At 41.8% G+C, this 25,381-nt stretch overlaps 1 protein-coding gene across 1 annotated transcript in view; it reads left to right on the top strand.

Moving 5' to 3' along the window:
• LOC128706757 (patronin) overlaps positions 1–21,441 on the top strand; it is a 50,755-nt gene extending 29,314 nt beyond the window's left edge. The window contains exons 8-27 of the mRNA XM_053801700.1: positions 900–1,130; positions 6,175–6,306; positions 6,375–6,497; positions 8,654–8,716; positions 9,005–9,550; positions 9,623–9,786; positions 10,967–11,089; positions 11,427–11,528; positions 12,022–12,168; positions 12,495–13,829; positions 13,922–14,102; positions 14,590–14,963; positions 15,040–15,276; positions 15,358–15,583; positions 15,876–15,953; positions 16,615–16,686; positions 17,864–17,965; positions 20,570–20,764; positions 20,922–21,204; positions 21,273–21,441. Coding sequence (XP_053657675.1) covers positions 900–1,130; positions 6,175–6,306; positions 6,375–6,497; positions 8,654–8,716; positions 9,005–9,550; positions 9,623–9,786; positions 10,967–11,089; positions 11,427–11,528; positions 12,022–12,168; positions 12,495–13,829; positions 13,922–14,102; positions 14,590–14,963; positions 15,040–15,276; positions 15,358–15,583; positions 15,876–15,953; positions 16,615–16,686; positions 17,864–17,965; positions 20,570–20,764; positions 20,922–21,204; positions 21,273–21,417 — 4,859 coding nt within the window. The 3' untranslated portion in view covers positions 21,418–21,441. The remainder of the gene's footprint in view (positions 1–899; positions 1,131–6,174; positions 6,307–6,374; positions 6,498–8,653; positions 8,717–9,004; positions 9,551–9,622; positions 9,787–10,966; positions 11,090–11,426; positions 11,529–12,021; positions 12,169–12,494; positions 13,830–13,921; positions 14,103–14,589; positions 14,964–15,039; positions 15,277–15,357; positions 15,584–15,875; positions 15,954–16,614; positions 16,687–17,863; positions 17,966–20,569; positions 20,765–20,921; positions 21,205–21,272) is intronic.
• Positions 21,442–25,381: the final 3,940 nt, after the last annotated feature.

Here is a 25,381-nt window from a genome sequence, read left to right as displayed (position 1 = left end):
GTTAAGTTTAAGATACGATAGATAAGCTCCTTGATTTTTTGTTTCACTTCAGTTTGAAATACGTTATATAATTCATCATTAATTTTTGCGTCCTTGTTCGATGTTTAGTATTCGATAAAAAGTTTTGTTTAAACTTGTAACAATTTGTGTTTACCTTTATGTTTACTTATTCGATACAATCTTGGATAAAACACTGTTCTTTTGTAACCTAACGAGCCTCATACAGTTACGCAATCTACTTGGACAACACGGTTCCTCAAATTCTCACCATCACTTTTTTATCGAAACCCTCTCACATACATTCTAGTTGGCATATCGCCAACAAAAAAAAAAGCTCTCCACCTTTTCCGTCCGCATCGCATTTGTTTTACCTTCACGTAATTTTCGTCATTTATGCCACCACCTTGCCTTCTTTCGACATTCTTGCCATTTTTCCGTGTGGTAAGGGCTTTCACTTTAGCTACAATTTTGTTTTATTTCCACTGTTTTACCCTGCTACCGGGTGGGGTACCACGGGGCACGTGTTACAAATTGCTCAAAACACTGCAGATCTTATTGGCGAAAAGCAACCTCCACCCGGTGTTCGTCTTCGATCGATCCAAAACTCTCCCATGGGATGGTGTCCACTATCACCACTACTAATAGTGCTATTTTCAATGTTTCTTCGCTGAACATTTACATCCCGATTTGAAACTGAAGTCAATAAAAAATATAATCTTCATCCCAAACATGTTCCTCCTCATCTACGGCGCGTTAGTTTAGCTATAACTGTTTCCTTTACATTAAAAATGGTTAACTTACTCAAATCTCCAACATGCCAAAACCTTTCTTTAATACGTTTCCCTACCTACAACATCCGTTTTGTGTTTATGTATGTGTGCTATGTATGCGCATACCAGACGCAACTGGAGCCGGTGCAACTAACGAGCATGGCATTGCCCATCGGCGAGGCTTCGCGAATCAACCGACGATCGCGGCCATTCCCGATTTGCGTCCCGGGCTCGACTCGCCACCGAGCAGCAGTGGCGGCAGCGGTACCAGCAGTGCTGGCGGTGGTAGCGGTGGCGGCGGTGGTATTGGCTGCAACAGTACCAGCGGCAATGGTGCCATTAATCGGCCCCCGTTTCAAGGTCTACTATAAGTTACTTTTCTACATCCACCTCCTTCCCTTGCTAAATTTGAGTTTTTATTTCTACAAATTAGCTCAAAATTGTTCTTCTTTCATTTATGTTATAATTTTCCTCCTTTCTTTTACATTTGAGACGTGTTCTATGTTTGGAATAATGTTTTGTCATTACATTTTTGTTGATGTTTTGTTGTGTGAAGTTTTGCTCTGTTTTTGTGTTTGTGTTATGTTTTCCCGTATAGGTTGTTCGACAAAAGTACTTCCGCTATCGTGTTTCATGCCTCGTTGGCTGTTCATTGGTTTACATTTTTATTTTATCAGATTTGTTACAGATTAGTGGCTGTTAGGTTTTTTAGTATAGATGTAAAAGAAAGTATGCGTCTGTAGCTTATCAATCACCGCAACTGCTAGTCGAAACGTTCATGAGGCGCATTTTACATGTAGTTAGGGCATTGCATCTGCATGTTGTTTTGTATGCTTTGTACCGGTAGTTGTTAATTCTCTGTTCATTCATCTAGAAAACTCATCCAACATTGTTTGCATATTGCCCACTGCTGTCCGTTCATACTTCCCTGCGTAATGCGGGGTAGCAACATTTCCTTACAGCGTGGTAATGAATCGATGGATTGATTTTTGTTCACTTTCACTGTCGATTGTAACAGGTGTTGTCATGTAATTGCGATTAGACGGCCATCAGCACTCCTTTCGTATTTGCATAAATGTAGCGCGGTTTACATAGCAAGAAACTTATTTATTTTTTTCAGTATGTAGTGTTTACCGTTCCCGCGTAAAAGACAGATACCAGGAAGGGCAACATGTTAAACCTGTTAATTAAGCCGGACAAATCGACAGCACACAGGAAAAGAACATCAACAGTGTACCTGATTGTTTTGAACCACACATACAACCATTTATAAAAAAGGCGTGATTAAGGGTGTTAAACCTTTAACAAGCTTCTTGGGCGCTGCTTCTGCTTCTGTCGTTTTGTAAATTGAAAATGTTCAAGCTAAAACTCCGTCACTAATTGGAAAGGACAGTTAACACACACACACATGAACGCTATGTTCATTAGGACACTATTAAAAAGGGCTGCCGGTGTTCTGTTCGAGGTATTTCATTATGTTTTTTTTTATACGTCGATGAGATTTTTATTTAAACAAGCTACTGGCTGTGAGTTTCGTCAATCGTCAACCCCCACCAAGTGATAAGCTTAACGTAACAGCGAGATTTTCCATTTCTGTTGATGCGTTTCCCTAATGAATTGAGTAACCTAACGTTAAAAGCGTATTCTATCAATGCTGTCATTAGTTTGAATGGGGTGATTCCGTTAAGATGTTGGGTGTGTCTTCACTTCATTATCTTCACAGTGATGCACGGGTGTGATTTTATTACATCCACGTTTCACGACCGCTGTTGGTAGCGCTTTTGTTTTATAATTGTCGAATGCTCCAAATGGTACAATGTTGTCGAAATAGAAATTCACCAGATGATGAATGTCACCAAGCTCATAGTCGTTTGTCTTTGCTTGACACACTTGCTAGATACGCAGTGAGGCACGGATAAGTTCATTTGCTCTTGCTCTCGGTTCCCGTACACAACTGCGCATAGTTCACGCTTTTCTCTTCCCATTTGTAGCTAACGGAAGGGGCGGACAAGATTCAAAAATGCACTTCGCTAAACAAAAGCGATGGGATTTAGCTCGGCGCAGAAAAGAATGCTTACGGTTTGCAGATTTCGTTTTGTTTTGTGGTATTTTCGCTTGTTTCCAAATATCCATACCCCTAACGCAGTCAGAGACGATTATTTATGATTCATCTTGGCGAAGGAAAAAGACAGTGGTTTGCTGCTGCGTCGTGGTTTGCACAGTTGTACACAAATCTTGATCCCATTTCCCGTTTTCCCATCCACAGAAAAAGAGAGAGCGAGAGATCACTAGCCCCAAAATGTATCACATCCGGTATTTTGGAACAAATTTTTGGTCAAGCTTCGCCTTCTACACACGGGACCGTACTAGCCGCGAAGTGGAAATTTTCTCACCAGCCGCCGTCTTTTTTGTGGCTGGTACGCGATCACTTACACGAAGCGTACGTTTTCATTCATTCATCGCGCGGAATCGACTGAGCTCTGCGTCACGTCAGTCGTCTTCAATTGCGCAAACAATTTTTCCCTTACACGTCTACAGAAAATGTTTGTTTCGTAGGTGCGCTCGAAAGAAAGATCGAAGAAAGATCGAGAAAAAGAGCAAAGTAACTCGGGGAAGCTTTGAAAGCTTCCCCTAGTGGTATGTGGCGGTAGCGCTTTTGCGGAACGCACCGGCGACGTCGAAAGGCGTTTCTTTTGCTTAAAGTAAACGGAATGGCATTTACTGCTTCTTTACGCTCCTTGGTCTTGAAAATTCACCAGCAAAATAGTGTCTGCAAGCCATGATTTTAATGGCAATTGGGTGAGATTTAGGGCTGTTTCTTTTATTATCAAGTTCACCACCGGCAATTTGCAGAGCAGTGTTGTTGCAAACAGGGAGCGTTGTTCGTTGGAAGGAAAAGGTGAAAATACACCGTCTGGTCAAGAGAAATTTACTTTTCATCCAAAAAATAGCCGAGAGTGAGTGATGCGCAACTGTCGTAAATGACGAAATTTTACGGAGTTCTCTTGGACTAGACGACTGGCAAATGTAGAGACAACGGCTCGTACCATGTTTCTCGACTAAAAACCCGAAATACACTCACAGTTGCATTTAGTTCTCTTTATCTTTAACATTATCTCAAGGTACTTCTAAGAAGCAGTTGAAGAGTACGTGGGAACTTCGCGATCAACAGTTTCTTTTAATTGACTTTCAAAAACGGACTCGATCTGATACTTCCGCATCTAGCTTTTAGCACACAAGCAGTGGACTAAAGTGCACTTTACTTTTGAGTTCAGTTTTAATAGAACTCCCCCGACCAGGTTTTGTGTTTATGCCCATTTAAGCCACCAGAGTTCTGTCGCAACAGTAGCATGTAACGTACTGGCTAACCCTAACGGTCGGTGGCTGAACATAATTGAAATTGCGTCAGCATCGCCAAAAGGAGCCATCGTGAACTGTACCAATTTGCATCGTCCAAAGATGGACTTCCGGAATGCGCTACAATGCTCGTGGTGCGATTGTGTTTGTCGAACAAGTTGACACGAGTTGTGTAAATGCATAGTATTGCTTTGTGTTGACTCGTTACATTCCAGATACAGAAGGAAGTAGCATACTTTGAGAGGAGTTGTGTAACTATTGCAGTTTACTTTACCGAACTTTTCTTTGATTTCTTTTTCTTTTGAGGTGTGAACTATGTACGAAGAGTATACAGTTCGCAGAGTTCAAGATTTCCAAAGCTGCTTGGTATAATTTTGCTAAGTAGCGTGTTGGCCATTCCTTTTTGATGTGATAACGCAATCTGAAGGGCATTGGAATCTACCGAGGACTGATTGCCTATGGGACTATAAATACATTAAATAGCAGACACCAGCAGAGTTAAATAATAACATATTTAGAATTTTAATAAATATTGTAGACAGACAAATACTAGAATCAGTTAGTTGATTCAGTATGGCATATTATTTGTTTGTTTTAGTTTGAATATTAATGAAGCGTAATAATTTCACCGCCCTTACATCATATCAAACATATAGTCCTGGATGATTGCATTTCTCCCATCTTGCACGGCAGTACGCTTTTCAGATCCACCCATACCAATACAGCACTTACATACAACGCTTCCAATTATAGTTTCGAAATTTCTGCTTAATTCGAAAAGTGGGCTCTCGTAATATGAAAATTAAGCCGCTCCTATTTGCCTCATTATGTATGGTGGTTTGTGCCACTCGCTTCTTTTAGATTTCTTGTTGATCATAGTCGAAAAAAGCTATGTGAAATTCTTCTTCCAAAACTAAGGAAAAAAAATCAAGTTCCAATCTCTCAGATCTACCGGAAAGAGGAAAAAGGCCAGCACTGCATATGGGGCTGAGGTGAGACCGACGTTGCGGGAATTATGAATATTATGGTTTTTTGTTGCGTTTCGTTGTGCGATCACCGTTTGGCGAGATATTCATTTCACTTTCAACGATCGCTACGAAACCGCTCGAAGAATGTTTCGAAGTGGAGTGAAATTTTTCGAACCGACCGGCGATTGCTTTCGATTGGGACTTCCGTTGATTTTCGGTGCTGCGCGCACGTGCTGATTGGTGCGTGCGTATCGATGATGGGATGCTGCATAAGCTCGCAGACAATTATCTGCTCTCTAAAGTACAAACAGAGTGCGCTTAATGATGAAAACGGCGTTTAAGCCGTTTATTATCTAGATCAAAGAAAATATGTTTATGGTTTCTCATCGGTGTGATCATCGTGGCTTACTGCTGCATGTGTTTTTTTATGTTGTGTTAGATGTAATTGCATTTTTCACACGCTTTTGTACATTCTGGGGGTGTTGTCACTGTTGTTATCACCTTTTGCATATTTCATCGCGTTTGTTAAATACCGGCAAAAACTTCAGTTAATGATTCATTTATTCAATTGAGCTTAATTTACAATTATGTTTATACAACTAGAAAAGCTTTTTTGCAGACAATGCACATTTGTACATCGGTCAGATGCGTTGTGCTTCCATTTTTACTTTTAGGCAATTTTTGGGTTTTTTTCTTTTCATTTTGCCTTGTCGAAAAAACATGTCGAAATGAAAAATATATTCACATTTTACATAATTTGCGCTAGATAATGTTGCATGCTGTAGGTCATGTCGTTTTTTGCAACAATTGCAGCTTTCCATTACACTCTATCATTTCGTGTGCATGAGTTTCCTTTGTTTTTTTTTATTTGTGTTTTATTTGTATTTTACCTATTATTCGTGTGATTGTTTTCCAGTGTATCTGTTTCCTCTTTCTTAGTTTACTGCGTTCTAGTTTTGTTTACTTGTTAAATCTTTTTTTGTTTTCTCCCCATCAAAAGGAAACACTCATTCGTAGCTAGAAGTTCGCCCAACCTGTGTTAAATGTTTTCACTAACTTTACCTTTCCACTCCTCACAGTCAATCGGTCACCATCGGCCAGCACACTCAGGAAGCATATCTCCACACGGGAAATTCCAGAACAACACCAACCACATCAGCTGTACCAGCAACAGCAATCACCGTACCAGCAGGCGGCGGATCCCGATGAAGGTAGCTTAGGTACTGTGCACAAGGCAAAAAGTCTTTACTAATCGAATAACCTTTTCGTTTCATTTTAGGATTTATCGTACACCGAAGCAAAGGAGTGCCAACATTATCCTCAATGCAAGAACCTCTGGTACCGGCCAGAATTAGACAAGCCAAGGAAAAGACGAACAATGATTCGAAAGCAGAGGAACGAGGTACGAATTTTGCAAATGCGGAAGCCTGTACGGTTATAATTTCAACCTTTCGTACGCATCAACAATTACTGTTCAAATGTTTCCGTAATAATGCTTAGCTTAGCGTTTGATACGTTCAATTTTCTCTTTTGAGTTTCAATTTTCAATTTGACGCGTTATGGAGAGTCGAAACAGTTTTATTTTTACATTTGTTTGCTACCAACAATGTGCTTTCTCAGCATCCATTATACCATACAAAATGAAAACCTTTCGCAAATTTCTATATTTTATTTACGATCAAAATTTAGAGTGAACTCATTTTGCAACCATTGTTTTCAAACATTATTCCCATATTGTGGGTGGAATGCACACATGTTACCTGTTGACTTCGAAACTCACTTTCCACAAAACCACCGGCATTGAATGTTCGCAATGAATTTCACAATAATTCAAATGTAATCAATATGATTTGTTGTTAATCAAATGCACACCATGCGAACTCACAGGCACACACAGTCCACAATAGGTTTAGACACACCGACACATGTTCACATGTACAAACCAGAAAGTCAATCATGCTCTACGCATCGCCGGTCCATCGGAACTACTTTAAACAACAAGCAATGACGGTATAATGCAACTACAGAATGACATTTCACCATACACCGTGCCTGCTGTTACACCTATATTTCGCTTTTCTTTATGATGGGGCTTCAACGGATGGGCAGTTTCTGTCGGAGAGTGGGTGGTTCCGTTTTCATCTTTCTTGTCTTTTGAACAGGCTTGTTTGTATCGTAAGACATCTTGTTGTCTGTATGCAGACAAAACTATACAAAACGTTTCTCCAATGATAGACGTTTATTGTAGATAAATTTTGGATGTGAAAAATAACAAGGAAATGAGTAAACAGAAACGATGATTGATCTTTCGCTAGAGATGTGGTATGATTTGTATGGATTTATGAAACACAATCCCTTCCATCACACGAGAACCGTTCATGAAGCTAGTCAGATTTAGCCGATAGGGATGAAAACATGAATGATTGATATTATCAGACACACATATGCTCAAAAAACCATGACTTCCAGAGCACACAGAAATGGGAAAGTGGAATAGCCGAGAAGCAGCGACTAATTGCCTTACATTTTCCTTTGGGTTTAGTGTGGCTATCTCACGAGAAGCGCAAACACTTCACGCGTTGTACAATAAAGCCCTAAAAAATAAGTCTGCAAGAGAGTGGCAAACATAAAACTATTACCACAGTACAACCACATTCGTTAAATTATCACTAAAAACGGAGGTTTGCATGTGTGTGCCACACAACCGGGCACCTGGTCTTGGTGCTTGCCATTTCACCTTCACTGAACCATTTCACCGAGAGTTTTCGTACGGCAGGAAAACTGTAACGAAACTGAGGAAGGAAAAATAAGCACGATGGAACGAAAAAAGTTCCACATACGGTAGCCGCGGCCATACAGTGGTTGGAGATGGGTTGGTTGCGGTTGGTACAACCCAGTAATGTACTGTCAGTTAGTGTGCGGAAGTGGACCCAATCGTGACGGTCGGCTCGCAGATGCGGGCGCGTCTAGTTTTCCGTCAAGAAACAGTACACAAGAACCAAGATAAAGAATAGAGAAGAAGTGAAATCAGGATAGCAACAGAAGGGAATGTAGTGAGGCAACTTGAATCATAATCCATCGAGATCTTGTTTGTTCGGATGTGTGCGTATGTGTGAGTGTTTGTGCAGATCATTCAGAAGAACCCTCAAAGCATAGAAGATTGGGAACCAGGGCCCCCGCATTGCCCGTTAGTTCATTGGACGTCGTCGTCATGGTACGACGAGCAGAAGACACAGGTTGTGATGGTAGTTGAGAACAAGTGATGTGACGACGCATTGGTCGTGCAGATAGCCTCACTACTGGACTGTGAACGGATGGGTTCATCCGTCGGTTAGTTAGGTGGTGATGATGATTGCGTGCAAAGTGTTTCGTTGTTAAATATAGAGAGTAACCCAAAGAGAAACCTTAAATCCTCAATTCAAATACCCGAGAACGTACCAAAAGATTGGTACACGAAAAGCGTCATCGTCATGGCGCTGTTCAACCGGATAGGGCTAGATCAGTTGCTGAATCGGTGCATATTTTATGTTTTCAAAACCCTTCTCGTGGTGCTTCTAGGTGATAGCATCCCGGCAGGGCGGCCGAGCAATTGGGAAGAATCGCGCAAAACCAGTTTCTCAGGTAAGGAACGTATTAGATATTTTATGTTAATTATCCATATCAAACGTGTGTTTCATTACATTCCATCTCATCAAATCATGCTTGCTTATTTCGATTTAGTTTATTGTGCATGTTTACGTGTTTAACATGATTATAAATATTATATCAAACTTAGAATCTATCGAGTGTAATCACCGGTTGATAAGGCAAACAATTTTGTCTGTTTCCGCTACTAATAACATCCTGTAAAGGCTCTAAGCAAGTGGAGAGAGAATTAATATTATTTCTTTCATAACTTCTTTTCGATAGGACGACGTTCACGGCGCAATTCCTTCAGTGATGATTCACAACTGACGATTGAAAACTTTGGAGGTTCACAGGATCAACTAAACACCGTGGGGCGCTTTGAGCGGGAGCGTAAAATCTCCAACACCAGTCTGACATCTATAGAACCGGTCGTACCGGCGAGATCTTCGTTGGCGGATGCCCGTGGGTCGATACAGTTTGGATACGACACAGACTCGGGTAACGAGAAGCAGGACCGTGACACCGAAAAACTGCCTGGAAGTAGCAGTGGCACTTTGCGGCGTCACAACAGTACCACGTTACATTCCAACAGCAGCCCAATGAGCCATTCCGGTGATGGTAGCAACGCCGGCAGAAGTGGAAGCAATTCCGTCGAGCGCGATCTTGTTGATGGAGATGGTACGCCTGCAATGGGAATGGCAGTCGCAGTGACCGCAACCGTCCCAGACGTTGAGCTAACACCGCGACGGAAAACATCCTTTGCCACTTTGCCAAATACTACTACTTGGCAACAGCAAGCCATAAGCGTACAGAAAATGGATGATGTCGGTAAGCAACGTTCAGCACAAAAGTCACAGACCTAAGGAAAGCAAGATGTATACAATTTTGGTTTTATTTTAGACGACTCGCAACCTCTGGAAGATGCATCGAAGATCTCGACCATCAAGCTGAAGCTGGAAGAAAAGCGTCGTCTGATCGAGCAGGAAAAGCGTCGCATTGAAACTGCCTGGACAAAGCAGCTACAAACGGTTGGCAAACAGGCTTTTTTACAAGCAATTAGCAAGGTGAGGGGTGCACTGGAACCGAGAGCCACCCCGGGGGTGGTGGTGGTTTTGGCAATCGTAGTAGTGTGTGTACTTGTGTGACTAATTCTGGCATTCAAGCGTTGTGCCATGAGACGCTAACATTGAAAATCGAATCGGATGTGTTTTTTTTATAATGGAAAAGAAGCCTCTCATGATCAGCGCAAAACAAGTAGAAAAAAGACGAATCTAATAATTTGTACAGTAGAGTGTATATTGTGGTAATATATTTTTTTTGTTGCCAATCTTCTTTTCTCGGTTCCAAGTTTTGGCACAAATTCTTGGTGTTTTCGTTAACATTATGAATCATTTCAGCATAGCCAGTCACCTGATGTACAAACTCACATTCACAGATTAAAATGCGCGCACTTAGCAAACACACGTGTTACTAATATGACGTTGTAGGTGGTAGGATGAGGTATGAAGTGTGTAAATTTTGATTTGGATTGACTTCTTCCAGTTAGGTCTGGTAATCTGGTAGCCGCATTTGGGGCGCAGTCGTCGTGCGATTCCTTGGAACTTATTCCCACCATTTTTAAAAGCGTTTTCTTTGAGTTTACGCCACTCGAAATTATATCTGTTGCTTTTTTGCACACTCATTATATATCGACGCATGGTACAACGTGCCTTAAACTTTACGCTTCTGAACACTGTTCTTTTCTTTTAGTTGCGCCAATGTTTGATTTGGTAGTGTTAAATACCAGCGCAGAGTGAACCGGTGTGAAAATTTTCTTTAGTTGTAATTTACAAATTGCTTTGCTTGAAAAAAAAATTGAAACGCACCAAACCGAACAAATGTGTGTGTGTGTGAGAGAGAGAAATTTGTTTTGTGATAGCCGCATTTTAAATTATATGTTCACTATTCATGTTCATGCTCAAACAACCGTTTATTTTCTTTCATTTCGTCCTTTTTGCTGCGCCTCCTGTATGCAAACCAATATCGACCAATCAACACACCATAAACGCGCGCGCCTGTGAACTTGGGCCACATTATTTCTTCCTTTCAACATCACCGCCAACCAAATCAAAATTCCCAAATATCCGGGCGCGTTTGTTGTATATATATAAACGTTGTATCCACCGTGAACGTACCGAAACATTATTTTCCGTGCGTTCTTCTGCTCAACTTACGAATACTTCTCCCGACATCCGGGCTGGACAGAGCAAAAGTGGCAGCAATGTCGCCGGCGAGCCGGAATCCACCTCGAAAGAATTGAACGACGGGGCTACGGTAGTAGACGATGAGATTGTAGTAGAAAAAGCGGAACGACCATGTTCCCTCAAGGTACTGTAGGCGTAATACTGGTATTGTTGGGTGTTTGAACAACTATTAACTCTCTGTCCTGCCTAATCTATAAGCAACATAAAGCAAAAAAGTATGCTTCAAAATCGGATCACACATTTTCATCCGTTGGCATTCGGCCGTTCATAAAAATTAAACCTGATTTCTTTTTCATTATATAATGCATGGGCTTGTTTCAGTTTAAGTTAATCAGCTATAGAAGTATCACTAATGGTATTTTGTTTGGCGGAAAAAAGCAAGAGGGCTAATTAGATCTATATATATATTTGTGTACTTTTTCTCTCTACCAACCTGTTTGTTGCCGTGTGACCATAATCAGGATTTGGAAGACCACAGCAAGTATGAGCAGAAATGGAATGCACAAATAATCGAACCGAAGAAGACTCCCGATCTGGAGAACATGGACCTGGAACAGTATCAAGTAAATAACGTTACCAATCGTTTTAAGTTGTGGTGTTATTTGTTTTGGTTGTATGCTTGTTTTTTCGTCCGTTTTGTTTCGTGCCTTAATACTCTTGTGTACATCAATCGCCTAACATCGAACCGCGCGTAACAAAATTCTAATCGCTCGTTTTGTTTACTTTCATATTCTTCTTCTCTCTTTACTCCATATCCCTCTTCTTCGCAATGGCTTTAATTGCTCAAACGATCGTATTGATTGATCGCCTGGATTGATTGATATCCCTCTTTACCCTCGGTCCATCCCATGTGGATTTTCCTTTTAACTGTGATGTTATTCGTTGTTACGATCCTTACACGTATGCATTCACTCACACTCAATCGGTACTTCGTATGCCGTTTGTTTTGCTTGCATTCCACACTAACAACTTGCGCCCCATCCATATTCACGGTCTCTCACAACAACATCAACCAAAATAAATGCAAAATAAAATCCATGCGTCACAAAACAATAGCAAAGCATTTCGAAAATGAACTCCAACTTGCACGATATTCAGGCGGACATACAGCGTCTCACCCAGCAGCAGAATCAAATCCAAGCCCAAACGCTGCAGGCACAGCAGCTACTGCATGCGCAGCAGATAGCCAATCTGCTAAATCAGGTAATTGATCGTCTCCATCCACCCGCTGTTAACATTCTAATCGTCATCAGTTGTGGATCATGCCTTTCATTTGACTTCCATTTTAAACATATTTGATAGCTTTGCATATGAACTTTACATACAATGTGTTTTACCACCCACTTGATATTTTCTACCTCATCAAATTATTTTCTTCATTTTTTACTATGCTTGACATGATACGGAAGCTTTGGCCAATTTATTGCAAATTGTATTAATGAAGTGCTCACAGATCATGCGATCAAACACGAAGAAGAAATGTACGTATATAAGTTTTCTAAATCTGAGCTTTTCCTCTCGCCTTGTAGCAGTATGGATCACAGCAAAGCATCCCAGCCAACACGTATCGTCCGATGAATACTCAAATGTTCGGCTCTAGTCCTCACCTGCCGCAGCAGCAGTCATCGCCGATCAATTACGGGATGCGTCCACCCAGCCGTGATCCGTACAATGCGCAGCACCAGCAGCAGCACACGATGCAATACATCAACGAACAGGGTCAGTACGTTCAGCAACAGGTGAACTATGGTCACCATCCGAACAACAACAGCCATCTAGTGTACAGTCGCGAACAAAGCCAAACGCAGCTTATTAGTGAACATAACGGTGGAAATCAGTACCGGACAATGAACAAGGAAAGCCACCAATACTCCTCGAACCCATACTTGAACATGGATCACCACCAGCAGCAGCAGCAGCAACAACAACAACAACAACAGTTCTATCATCAAGACTCGAACCACTATCGGGATCCGTATCAGCAACATCCACCGGAGATGAAAGACCCGCAACAGCAATCGCACGGAGGACAATTTTTCTTGCACGAAAATAACTCTACTCCTCCACAACCGACACAGCGCCGGACGTGGGCGCAGTCGGCGGCGGCGGCTGGCGTACCTCTGGGTGGATCTCCGATCATATCTGGCCGTAACGATAGCTCTAATAGTATGGTTGACGTAAACGCCTGGAACCATGGCCCGAAGGCGAACACTCTGGGTGGTTACAATAAATCCCCAGCGCCGAATAGCGGGTTTTCGCTACATCACAACGGAGGTGACGGCGATAGTGGCTACGGCGGTGGTAGTGGTCGTGTCGGCAGCGGTGGTAGTGGCGGTAGTCAACAGTCATTCCAAAATCTGTTTGAGGTACATCATCCTCACCATAATCTTGGTGGTGGTGGCGGTCAAACAGCTGCCAGCCCGCAACACAGCAAGGTGCGCAATCAAATCTCGCAGATGATGATCAGCAATGGAAACAGTCCATCGGCCGGAGGAAGTCCAATGATGGGTGGCGGTGGAGACTATCGTGACAATCGGAGTATGCCACTGTCACCACCAATCGATGATATGGCACCGCAAAGCATTTCCTTCATAGGCGATGAGGACACGGGAGACATTGAGATCAACACATCGAAGAGCGGGGGGCGTAATGATAGCTTTGGCTTACGGCAACAGCACCAGCAACAGCAACAGCTGGACGCACTGTATGGTAGTAGCAAAGGGAATGGTGGGCTACGAAACAGTGGCGGTGGAAATGTACAAGATCTGGATAAGCATTTGAGCAAGCTGAACATAACTAGCGGTAACCGTACTTACAGAATACCGTCGCCGACGCGGCCAAGTCTCAATTCGAATAGTTTCCATGTAAGTTGAAGACACCTTCTGCAGCGTTGTATGCCTGCAATGAAAATGTCAGTAACTTGTAGAATTTATGCGTGTGCTGTTGTTTGTTTCAGGACCCACAGGAAGATGTGAACGAAAAAGGATTCTACATCTCATTTGACAACGAACAGCCGAAAAGGCCAAAGCCACCGTTGCGAACAAAGCGCTCACCAAAGAAGGACAAATCTCTTGCCAGCGATTCCATCGAGGGCGAAAAACGCCGAGACAGTATGATCGAAAAGACTTCGTCACGAGGTACGCGTGCATTTTTGACAAGCCATTTTTACTTTCTTAAGGTCGTAAACGCTGATTTGTTGTTAGTGTTTCTTTGTGCTTCCGCACATGAAGGTAATTAGCAGTTGTGGATGAGCGGGTTTATTTCGTTCCTCATGAAGCTTTTGACAATTGAACGTGTTACCAAGTTTTCCTACTTTCGACACCTATCTGATTACTGCTTCCTACACCGTCGAAGGTTGAAGAGGCGAGAGATGTAATAAGAAACAGATCCAAAAGATGTTGCTCATGTGGAACGGCAAGCCAATCTACGCACATGAAAACACGCTGACTAAATATTGAACCCCCGTCATTGTTTGGGACAATGAGGGCGAGTGTGTGCAGTAGTCAATAAAATCAGTGAACTTTCTTTTTTCCCTCATGTACTTACCGCGTACCTATTTGCTGTTTTGTATTTCCCTCTTATCGGTCATTCTGTGTTGGGCTGGTTGGTTGCGTGCACGGAAAGCAGAAACCAATGCCAACAACTTTGGAACGTACAGTGTAAAGACGGCGAGCAGCTTCTCAAGCAGCTTCAACGAGGAACACAACGCGTCGCATGCGCGGAAGAGCATTATCGCCGATAATAGTGGCGTGTCGCCGTTCGAGCCGGTGATGCACAAGGTGAATGTCGCTGGCAGTGCGGCTGCACCACAGTCCTCGATGATGATGATGCACCAGCAGCAGATAAACATGGATCATGTTGGCGATCGACGGTACACGATGGAGGACCACTCGATAAGCGGCAACGGACACTACAGCAGTCACAACAATAGCAGCGATGGATATGGTAGCGAGACGGAGCGAAAAGCCAAGATCGTCATAGATGTATCGAACGACCAGGTATAGTCAGATTGTTTCAAAGCTGCTACATATTGTATTATTCTAAATTCTGTCCCTGGTGTTATTTTTTCTACAGACCTCCGTTGATGAGATGGAACGGAAAAAGGAAAAGATTATGCTGCTCTCACTACAGCGGAGACAACAAGCCGAAGAAGCAAAAGCACGCAAAGAAATCGAAGCGATGCAACGACGGGAGAAAGAACGCGAAAAGGAGGAGGAACGGGCCCGCAAGAAGGAGGAACAGTTTGCTCGCCGTCAAGCGATCCTTGAAGCACATAAACTCAAGAAAGCCATCGAGGAAGCGGAGAGAGAAGTAAACAGCCAGCGAAGAAATTACGCAACACCACCATGCTCTGCGCTCAATTCTCATCAACGTCATGTTTTTATATTCTAGGGAAAGACAATCGATCGCGAGCTGCAACTGAAGCATCAGATGTATCAGCAGCAGCTACATCAAACGGCACATTCGACCACCCCGACGCCAGTGGCCAAACTACGCACGCAGAAGTTGACCCGTCCCCGACCAAAAACGATTCACGTCGAGTCCGGCTCGGTTGATTTGAGTGAAGCGTCCAGTTTGAGCAGTCGGGGCAAGAAGGGTTCCAACTCGAATTTGACCGGTAAGTGATGCGGATAATTTTCGATACCTTCAGGATTGCTTCGATTCTGTTCGACGCTTATGTGCTGTTGCTGAACGCCAATGCAAAAGTGTTTCCCCAAAAGTTTTTAAATGCATAACCTACTTGAGTTTCTGATAATTTCTTTCATGTGTTTGCATTATGTTCTGTTTTTTTCTTCTTCTTTTGTTTTGTGCGAATGTTTGTGTGTTATGTCTGTGAATTCCGTGTCCGGCTTCAATTATGATTTCGATGATCTACACGACGATCTCGGTATGCACAGGTCTAGGTTCAGGTCTCGGTATGCATAGTGCCTCGAACACGATACGTCGAGATTACTACCGGGGATCACAGGATTCACTAGCAATCAGAGGTAATGTTTGGTTTCATTTGGTTCTATTTATGTTATTTAAATAATTCCTTAAATTTCACAGCGAATTGAAAAGCTGTCGCATATATTCCATAAGTTTTGTTGTTTTTGATTGTTGTAATATTGAAATAAATGGTGAGGATGAAAAAAATGCATTATTTACACCCAAATTGATCAAACGATCAAACGGCACGAGGTGATGTGACAATAATTAAAAATCATGTTTGTCGTGTTGCACTAACCAGTATTGTTGTGTTTTAGCTAACTTTTTTTTTTGTAATGTCGCCGCACTAATTTATGTTCTTTGTTCAAGCTTAAATGTTCTTCGTTTTTTAATCGTTTAAAGAAGCTCTTGCTTCCGACCATGCCATGTATTCGTATTATGCAGTGTAAAGCACCGTTCTCGGTCTCAACATTGCTTCTAATGATAAAATGTACAATACAAATCGTATTGTTGATTAAGATTGGTTCTACCACTATCTAACCGATTTGATGTTTACTTCTCTTCTTTTTTCTATCTTGAATCACTCTGCTTAACGCACCATACTGTATTTAAAATAACCACATTACACTGACGCTGTGTAAACAATACTACTACTGCTATCACGCTGTTATGTACGGGGGTACCATATCGCAACTAAACTTGCTTAACAAAAATATCCAGAATCACCGGACGAGTATCCCAGCAGTAGTTCAACGCCGATCGGACGCCGTGGGTCTTACAAAACAGGAAGAGGTTGGTGATGGTTTTTATTATGTACTTCCATAAAGAAATGTGTCGTGTACTTTATCCCGTCAGATCGTTTCCGTGTGATTCCGCTGCGAAGATCATCATTATGTTCAACACAGTGGATTACGCATTTGCTTTGCTAGTAGTGTAGCTGAACAACTAACTATACTAATCCGTTTAACTAACCTAACCAAAACTTGATCATTTGCTAATTGAAACTAAAGGTGTATTTTATTCCACGCTATTATATAACAGATTAGTTGTTTAAAAAGTGTTTTACTCTTATCAACGCTAAATTATATATTACTTTATGCATGCTTGACTTGGTAACGTTTTGCTTAATTTGGTCATCCACAATATTCATTGAACTTTCCACCCAAATTCACCTTTAGATTTGGCACATGCGAATAGTGGCATGTGAATATGTGTGCAGGCAGTGCGTTACACTTTTTGGGCTTCACCAGTTCTTGGTTATCTCTGCAAATGTTTTCTGCACCTTTAAATGGGACTTCGGTATTACCTTTGGTTACTCTCATTTACTTTTTACAAAAAAAAAATCTAAGGAAATGGAGGTTTCACTGATAAAGGGTGTTCCGCTTGCTCAATCTTTACGATTTTATTTGGTAGCACAGAGTATATTATTAGCAATTATCATTTTCGTTATTCAAAAACCCTTATACAAAGTTATTTATCAGATTTATTATCATGTTTTGTAGGCTTAATTGGTGGCGTTTTTTAATAGTATAAACCAGATAGCACATATCCAGATTAAATAAATCTCTCCACTGTTTACACATGCCTAGCTGTAAAATATAGTCTAAAAACTCCTACCGTACAAGCAAAAGCTCGATGTTTTTTTTTTATTTAACGTTAACTTATTGGGAATATACGCGACATACGTGCTTTCCCTTTACATTGATTTTTAAATAATTTTTATAGTTAGTCCAACTTCTTCCAATAATTTAATCTTGCTGTTTGATACGACCTCGTGTGACAGTCGGAGTAGTTTATAAAACGTCACAAATTAAGAGAAATTTTAATAAAATTATAAGAACCATCTTACTCTACGAGCCTATACGTTATCACTGCGATCGATAAGCGTCGATAATGTCGGACGTTTTTGCGATGCAATTGTTTCACCTCGTACACACGTAAATCTTCATGTCTCCTGTGCTTTTTCCAGAACCAGCCACGATCGAACGGGGCCGCACACTGTCCCGTATCTCGCTAGCGAAAGGTGCCAATTTCCGGGGACGTAAATCAAACTCCCTAATGAATCTATGCGGTAAGAACTCCTCTCACATGCGCGCAGTCCACCGACTGATGCCGTATTTCCGTTCCCCCCTCACACACACACATTTACACATTCACACAAACATATACACATGTTGCACATCTGAACCTGCTGGGAGCGGTCAGATGGTAATGGTCAACTGGTCTCAACTGTTCTCCTTTATGCTGGGTTGTTCTGCAAAGGTTTAACGCTCTAAAAAGCACCACAAATGCCTTTTTCATCTGTCGCGGCAATAATTGGGGTTTACTATTGTACTACCATACACTATAACTACCCCAGCGTAATACATCTAAAAAAAAATAATAATTTTGGTAAAGGAAGACATCCGGTTTTGAGATGTGTATGGAAATGTCAAATATTGGGTTTATTTACTCTTTCTTTCCCTTGGTTTGTTTCATTTCTTTGCGTTTGCAATTATAGTTATTAATTTTTGTCTTAATCATTTCTGCACTTCTATAAAAATTTCCCTTGATCTACACGCTTTCTACTACTACTTCCGGATGGGGTTCATTTTACCACAAATGCTCAATGTCTATCACCCGTACAATTTCTGTGTTTTCGTCACTTTGCTTAGTTTGGTGCCACTGTGCCAGTCGCAAATGGATCGTAATTAGTTTCAATCGAGGTCCCGACAATAATACGCGAGTAGAGCTGGATTGTATATGCGGCTGGCGATAAACAAATGGTGGTTGGTGGTCCCGCACATTCACAGCATGTGATGCTGTTTTCTCGTTCGGGGTAGACTACGTCATTCTTATTCCATTCGCCGTCCTCGGTGCGATTCATAACATCCCAGTTATTTCGTTTAGTCCGAGCATTGTTGATTGCGGATAGTCATTTTCGCGGTGAAGATCGCCATACGTTGGTGCTTGTGTTGCATTGTACTTTATGAGAAGATCGTTATATGCACGTTGTTTTGAAGCTGATGGTGTGTCTGTCCGGTGCACTTAGTGAATTACACTCCCTTGAGAATTGATAGTGTTCAATCGTTGATTAACAGCTTCGAAATGTTGCTGTGTGTATCTTGTGCAACGATTAGCGAATTTACCTCGCTCAGAAGGTTAGACTTTTCGCACCTGAGCAATGGAAATTTTGACCGTAAATCCACGTACCGGCAAACCGTGGCCGTTCCTTCGTACGTCCGTTTCGAAGGATTACCATTGGATGAGCTGGAAAATCTCAACCATTGGTACTGCGATCGCTGTCTGGCAGTGTACCAAAGTATTCGATCGGTCAGCGAAGACGATAACGTTCGGAAAGGCGTCTCAAACACCTCAGCAGACAGAGTCCTAGCAAGCAAAACAGATAAACTGATTGAACTTGTGCGAAATAGTGGTGATACGGAACGCGGCCAACAATCCGATACGCTTAATCAACAGCTGCTAAATCGTTCAGAAACGAAGAATGGTGGGCGCTCTTCTTCAACCCTAAAGGAGTGTCTGGTGAATGTTTTTCAACGGCTAACGTTAGAAAGCAGTGCAAACCAGAAGCTGGGAATAGCCCGTCGACAATCGTTTAATGCAATCAAGTACAAATACGAACCACCGCATGGTATAGATGCTGTTGCGCGAAAGTTTTCACCAACCAAAATGGTCGGTGGGAAAGGTAAACTTGGCTTTGGCAGATTCGTTGCAAAATATTCGTTTTTGTTCGCGAGATGGCATAGTGAGGTGCGATCTCGTGTTAAAACCCTGTAAGCTATATTAGTAGTTTTAGTTCAATTATGAATCATCACTGTAGAGTAGCGATGGTGCCTTAAAGCGTTGCTTCATGCGTTGTAACAGTATTACACTAATCCTTAATAAACTAACCGTAATTAGAAGGCAGCAGTAGTGTAAAATGTATCGCAAGGGTCAGCACAAGTAACACTCTAGCTGTAGGCATTAACACGTTTACAAGGACCGTGTAAAGAAGAAAGACATCAATGAACTCTACTTTTACGTGGTGACGGATTTGTTCTCTACCGATGGTTCGTGAATTTGGGTATTTTCTACGTGTCTGGTGCTCTTTTTCCTCCTTACCATTCATATCATGTTCATTGTTACTGTTATACTTTTTTATTCTTGTGTTTATTCGGTGTATATTATTAGTTTTTTGCTCGTTTTTTTGTTGTTATTTCTGTTCTATCTTGTTTACTAACCGAATTGGAATGAAAAAATGACAAAGGCTGCATTCAATATAAATAAAAATGCAATGCTGCTTAATAACAACAAACATCATTGGTGTGCTGAACAATGTACAAAAAAAAAGAAATCCAACTTGCCCAACTAATATGCTCGTGCCTTAATTCTTCCTTTTCCCACACCCTCCCCTAACCCCATAATCACACTGAACTGCGCCGCTGCATAACCATGCCTGACAATTTGACTGATTCAAATTCTTTTATTGTATCTCCTCCACAACATCTCTTCATGGCACTTCGCAAAAACAAACAAAAAATCAAAACTGCAACCGCTCGTACTTCTTGTTCCATTTGCGCGTGCGTTCATGCCACATGTTGCCCGTGTGCGACCATCATACCCGCTCTCTTACCGCTCCCGCTATGGATGTCGTACGCCTCCTTCACTGGCACTAACAAAACTGCCCCCACACTAGACTCCGACTCCGGATTGGGTCGGGCGACACCACCGAGGCGAGCACCGTCACCGGGAATGGGCCCGTCGAGTCGCCATCTGCCTTCGCCGTCCGGTCCGGGTTCGCTACCACCCGGGTTGATCACGAAGCGCCGTGGCTTTGACGATGGTTCCAGCGACATATCGTCCAACGCGAGCTCCATGATGGATTACAACGGTCTGTAGTTTGCTTGGAAGTTGTTGCTCTTTCTCGCTCATTATTTAATTTGTCATATCAGTAATTTGTTTCGCTTTTAGTAAAGTGACTCAAAGTCTTGGGGCGATTGCATTGTACCGGCACACTAATGTTTACCGATTGGTTGGCTTTATTACAGGACCGAGATTGTACAAGCAACCGGCTACGAAATCCAACCGAGGCATCATACTGAATGCCGTCGAATACTGTGTCTTCCCGGGTGCGGTGAACCGCGACGCAAAGCAAAAGGTGCTGGAAAAGATTGCCCGCTCGGAGGCGAAGCACTTCCTGGTGCTGTTCCGCGATGCCGGCTGCCAGTTCCGCGCCCTGTATGGCTACTGGCCGGAGAACGAGCAGATTATCAAGCTGTACGGTACGGGCCCGAGCCAGGTCGACGATGTGATGTTCGACAAGTTCTTCAAGTGAGCTTCGACAAACCCCCACAAACGAGCCAACTGCCAACTAAACACTATTTGTATTTACATTGCAGATACAACTCGGGCGGTAAATGTTTCACCCAAGTGCACACCAAACACCTCACCGTAACGATCGACGCGTTCACGATACACAACTCGCTGTGGCAGGGCAAGAAGGCGAACTTGCCGAGCAAAAAAGATATGGCACTGGTGATTTGAGGGCCGCGCAATGTCCGGAGTCCTCTGTCTGCTACTTCACCTCTCCCTTCCACTTCTACCAGTATCACGCGTCATCCCACCTTCCTTCGGACAGTGGCAACATCTGCCAAAAAGTCATAGTATTCGCTCATCTACTCTTCACACAACAAACCACCCAAGAGCAACTGACCTAAGGTAGTTGGCGGTGGTCATAGCATGCAACAGCAGTTACTCTTCGGGAATGGTGTGGGATATATTGCACATGGCTATACACCTGTATACTGTTTATTTTCTTATTGTTTCAATGTATATTTGGAATGTTTTGTAACCTTTTTTGTTTGTAGGGAAGTCGTATTTGTTTGCTTTTTTTCTCCTTAAATTATATTTTTGATAACGTCCCTGATTCGTTAATAATCCTTCGCTGTCCGTTTTTCACCAATGTCGCTAACCATTTGAGAAAGATCGCAAAAAGACAACCAGTTCTGCAGAATGGACAACTACGTAGAAGATGGGAAGTGCTAAGTCATCCCTAGTTAGGATAGCCTTGTAAGATTGATATATACTCCTGTTGCGTAACGTTTCTTGCTCTTTTTTTTGACTCGATTAAAGAAAATTCTATACCCGAATCTTTTAGGGAGAAGCAAACATAAATCAACTTTACAGACAGTGGTCGGGTTTGTTTCTAGCACACACTTTGCGTTACGACATTCCTGGAACAAATATTTATCTCCTCAGTTTCCGCCAAACAGCTATTTGGGTATAGTCGACTCATTAGTAACCCTTTACGCTCTCGGGATTGCTGTTGTCTTTTGTTTCCGTTTTGAAGCAGTAAGTTATAAGTTAATAGAGAAACCATTAGATTAAATCCAACTGATAGCATTATGACAAGCGATGTAAGGCATAATGAAAAGCCGTGCGATACCACAATAGTGACACGCGAAAGGAAACCGATAGGAACGTTAAAACGAACTAGAACATGTGAATGCGCATTAAAACCTGCTATAAATTATTAATACACGCAACCATTACCGTTAACACAGTGCGCTCGGAGATATTAGTAACGAGAGACGAAGTAATAACAAAGGTTATAAATTAAAGACTAATTATATTATACTGCTAATTATTATTCGTTAATCTTTTTTATATATTTTTTTAATTTCCTTTTATACTTTCTTCCGCTCTTTCTCGCTGTAATGATTTGCCTTGGACGCAAAACAAGTCGTACATCGTTAGTCTGGTGGTAACACAATCAGTTAGGGGTTATTGCTTACACATTCAAGTAATAGTAGAAGTAAAAAATATAATTATTATCCAATCCAACCCTTTCCAAAAGAATCGACCTAATACTACTACCCGTATTGTCACATGTTATGTTATAACTATTATTTGTGTATAAAATTGGCTTATAATTTTTTTTTTGTGTCCGCACGTGAGTCACCTTTACCGGGGGAGACCAAGCTTACGGTTTGTGTGGCAAAGCAGGGGGAGCGTACATTGAGCGTACCGGGCAAAAGAAATTAACAAATGATGCATACAAGATGAATGTCTGTGAGTGAGTCGTAGCAGCGCGCTAATCCGTCATTTTTATAATACTTAAGTTAAATCAAAGAAACAAATATAATCGTTTTTATTAATACTTAGTTTGTGTTTATTTTTCTTTAATTTATATTTGTGCTAAGTTTTTACATTCAGTTGTATTGTTTGCCCCCACGTTCCTTTCAACGCCGTGTGTAATATATTTCGCCAAGATCGAACTGTCTGTTGTACGAAAACTTCTGTGCAGTAGACTTGAACACAGTATCAGCGCTATGGAGTGTACAACACAATACTACTTTAAAAACAAATCGACAAAGGAAGTTTAAAAGAGAAGGAAATTATCACACGAATCTTAATCTTAAACTTTACTTGCAACAAACAGCAGGTATGAAATCTATGGAAGGAACTTCACGGAACTAGTAAACTACAGTTAGCTAAAATTATGTGAATACAGTCCTAATCACCCAGCCGACGTAATATGCGGTAAATGATAACTTAAAAACTCAAGTTTCCCGTTTGTACCGTACATTTGCTAAAACACTGTCCTGTGTTTGTGCCGTTGATCCAACCTGAATCAAAACAGCCGTTGAATCGTTTTGCTCCAGATTTTGCCACTTTCCAACACAACTCATTTGCGAATATCGTTAATTACGCGTAGTGAAAGTTCTTGCGATGGCAAATGAGCCAATGAGCGGCCGTTGTAAGGTGTGTAGAGGTACACCTTGCAGGATAAACCATTGGTATCCTCAGTCCGATAGCTTATTCGTAGGAAAACACAGCCAAATCCTGTGCATTGATTCAGGCAATAGCCCATCCGTTAGAATGCGTCAACACGCACCTAAACGCAGTGTCCTCATTTGTTTATAGGAGAATTGGAATCACAACAACGCCCAAAACTCATAGTGTAAACCTTGTCCAGATGGTCCAGCGGACACACTGCTTGGACGAATTTTTAGCGAAGTAGTAATATTTAAAATTTATCCACATCGTTTTTATGTCGTTGTCGTAAAAACTACTCCCGACCTCGGTATGCGAAATGGTAAATGGGTGGGATGTATGAAGGGAAAGGGAAAGTGTTTTCGAGGGCGTGCGAAAGCTTAGCAAACAGATTTGTGAATTTAATTTGCAATTAGAACATTAGGCTTTACTCTATGTTTTGGGCTGCATCAGAAATGCCGCTTTTGCGGAAACCGGTCAAAGTGTTTGATGAGATAGTTTACGCGTAATGTTTGTTTCATCTTGCTTTAGTTGGAAAAAACGGAAGAATGTTATCTAAAAGAAAGAACAAAAACGAAAGCTTTAGCAAAATACGTAGGTAACGGAAAGTGAAAAGGGGGTTTCTTTCGCCCACTCACGATTTCGGTCGGTTATAAACTTTGTTTTTTGTTTAGTTGTTCACGCTTCGGATTTGATGGCCGTTCAGAGAGGGAAACTAGTAAAGGGGAACATCTTGCACGTTTCGTTGCCTGTGAATGTATTATAAATTGAAACAATAAATTAAACATTTCAATAAGAGATCGGTAAACAGTGTTCATATACGGCTAGAGGTTCCAATAACAGATGACACCACGAGATGAAGGAATTCAATTTCTCGTCCTTGCAAGACACCAGTGATCGATGAATGTTCAAATCTATGCTGAATCTTTCCTAAAATTGGACACCTCTGCTTCTGCTTCTGCACAGTTCACTACTTAACAATGATGCTAGATGGCAGATTGTTAAGCAAGTTCACCAATTCGAAGTAGACAAGGTATCTACTTGGCGGAGACTCTAACCGTGATTGGCCTATTAATGCCAATCACGGTTAGAGCCACAGCTGAGCTGTTTGGCGAGGCAGGCATTCTAGGGCACATTGTGAGAATGCTGGACGCATAGCCTTCCAGGAAACGACCCGTTCGGTACGAGGCGTACAGGAGCGCAGTGAACTCGTTATCTGGAACGAATGAAGTTTGATCTCGGAGATTGGTTGCAGGCGGAGGATTAGGAGAGGAACTGTGGACCAAGTTTCATGGTGTTATGACTATGTCAGCATAACGTGCTCAACTGTTCAAAAATTACAAACAGGCTCCATTCGTCAACATCGTATAACAGATCTCATTTCCGGTTAGCGCCATCTGGTGGAGGCGGTGGAAACTATTTATACAATAACCTTTGGATTTTTTCGTCAACGTACGTTGATGCTTAGAATTAGAAATATGAAAAGAATAAAGTGCATTTCAATCAAATTGCTAACTTTTTATGAAGATTAACCCCTTTTCTATAATTTGAGCTGAAAAATCTGGCACAATCACAATCACCGTCCGGTTGACATTAGCTGTCAGAGCATACCCGTCTCTTTCCTTCTCACAAAGTGATGTCATCCACTGTCAACAATTGCAGGAATACCGTTCGGAGTAAATAAAAATTCTTTTCGTTCCCGTATCAAAACTACCGCAGGCAGGGACTAATA

Source organism: Anopheles marshallii, chromosome 2 (genome assembly GCF_943734725.1).
Source record: "Anopheles marshallii chromosome 2, idAnoMarsDA_429_01, whole genome shotgun sequence".
NCBI lineage: Eukaryota > Metazoa > Arthropoda > Insecta > Diptera > Culicidae > Anopheles > Anopheles marshallii.
This window is presented reverse-complemented; position numbering and strand designations above follow the sequence as displayed.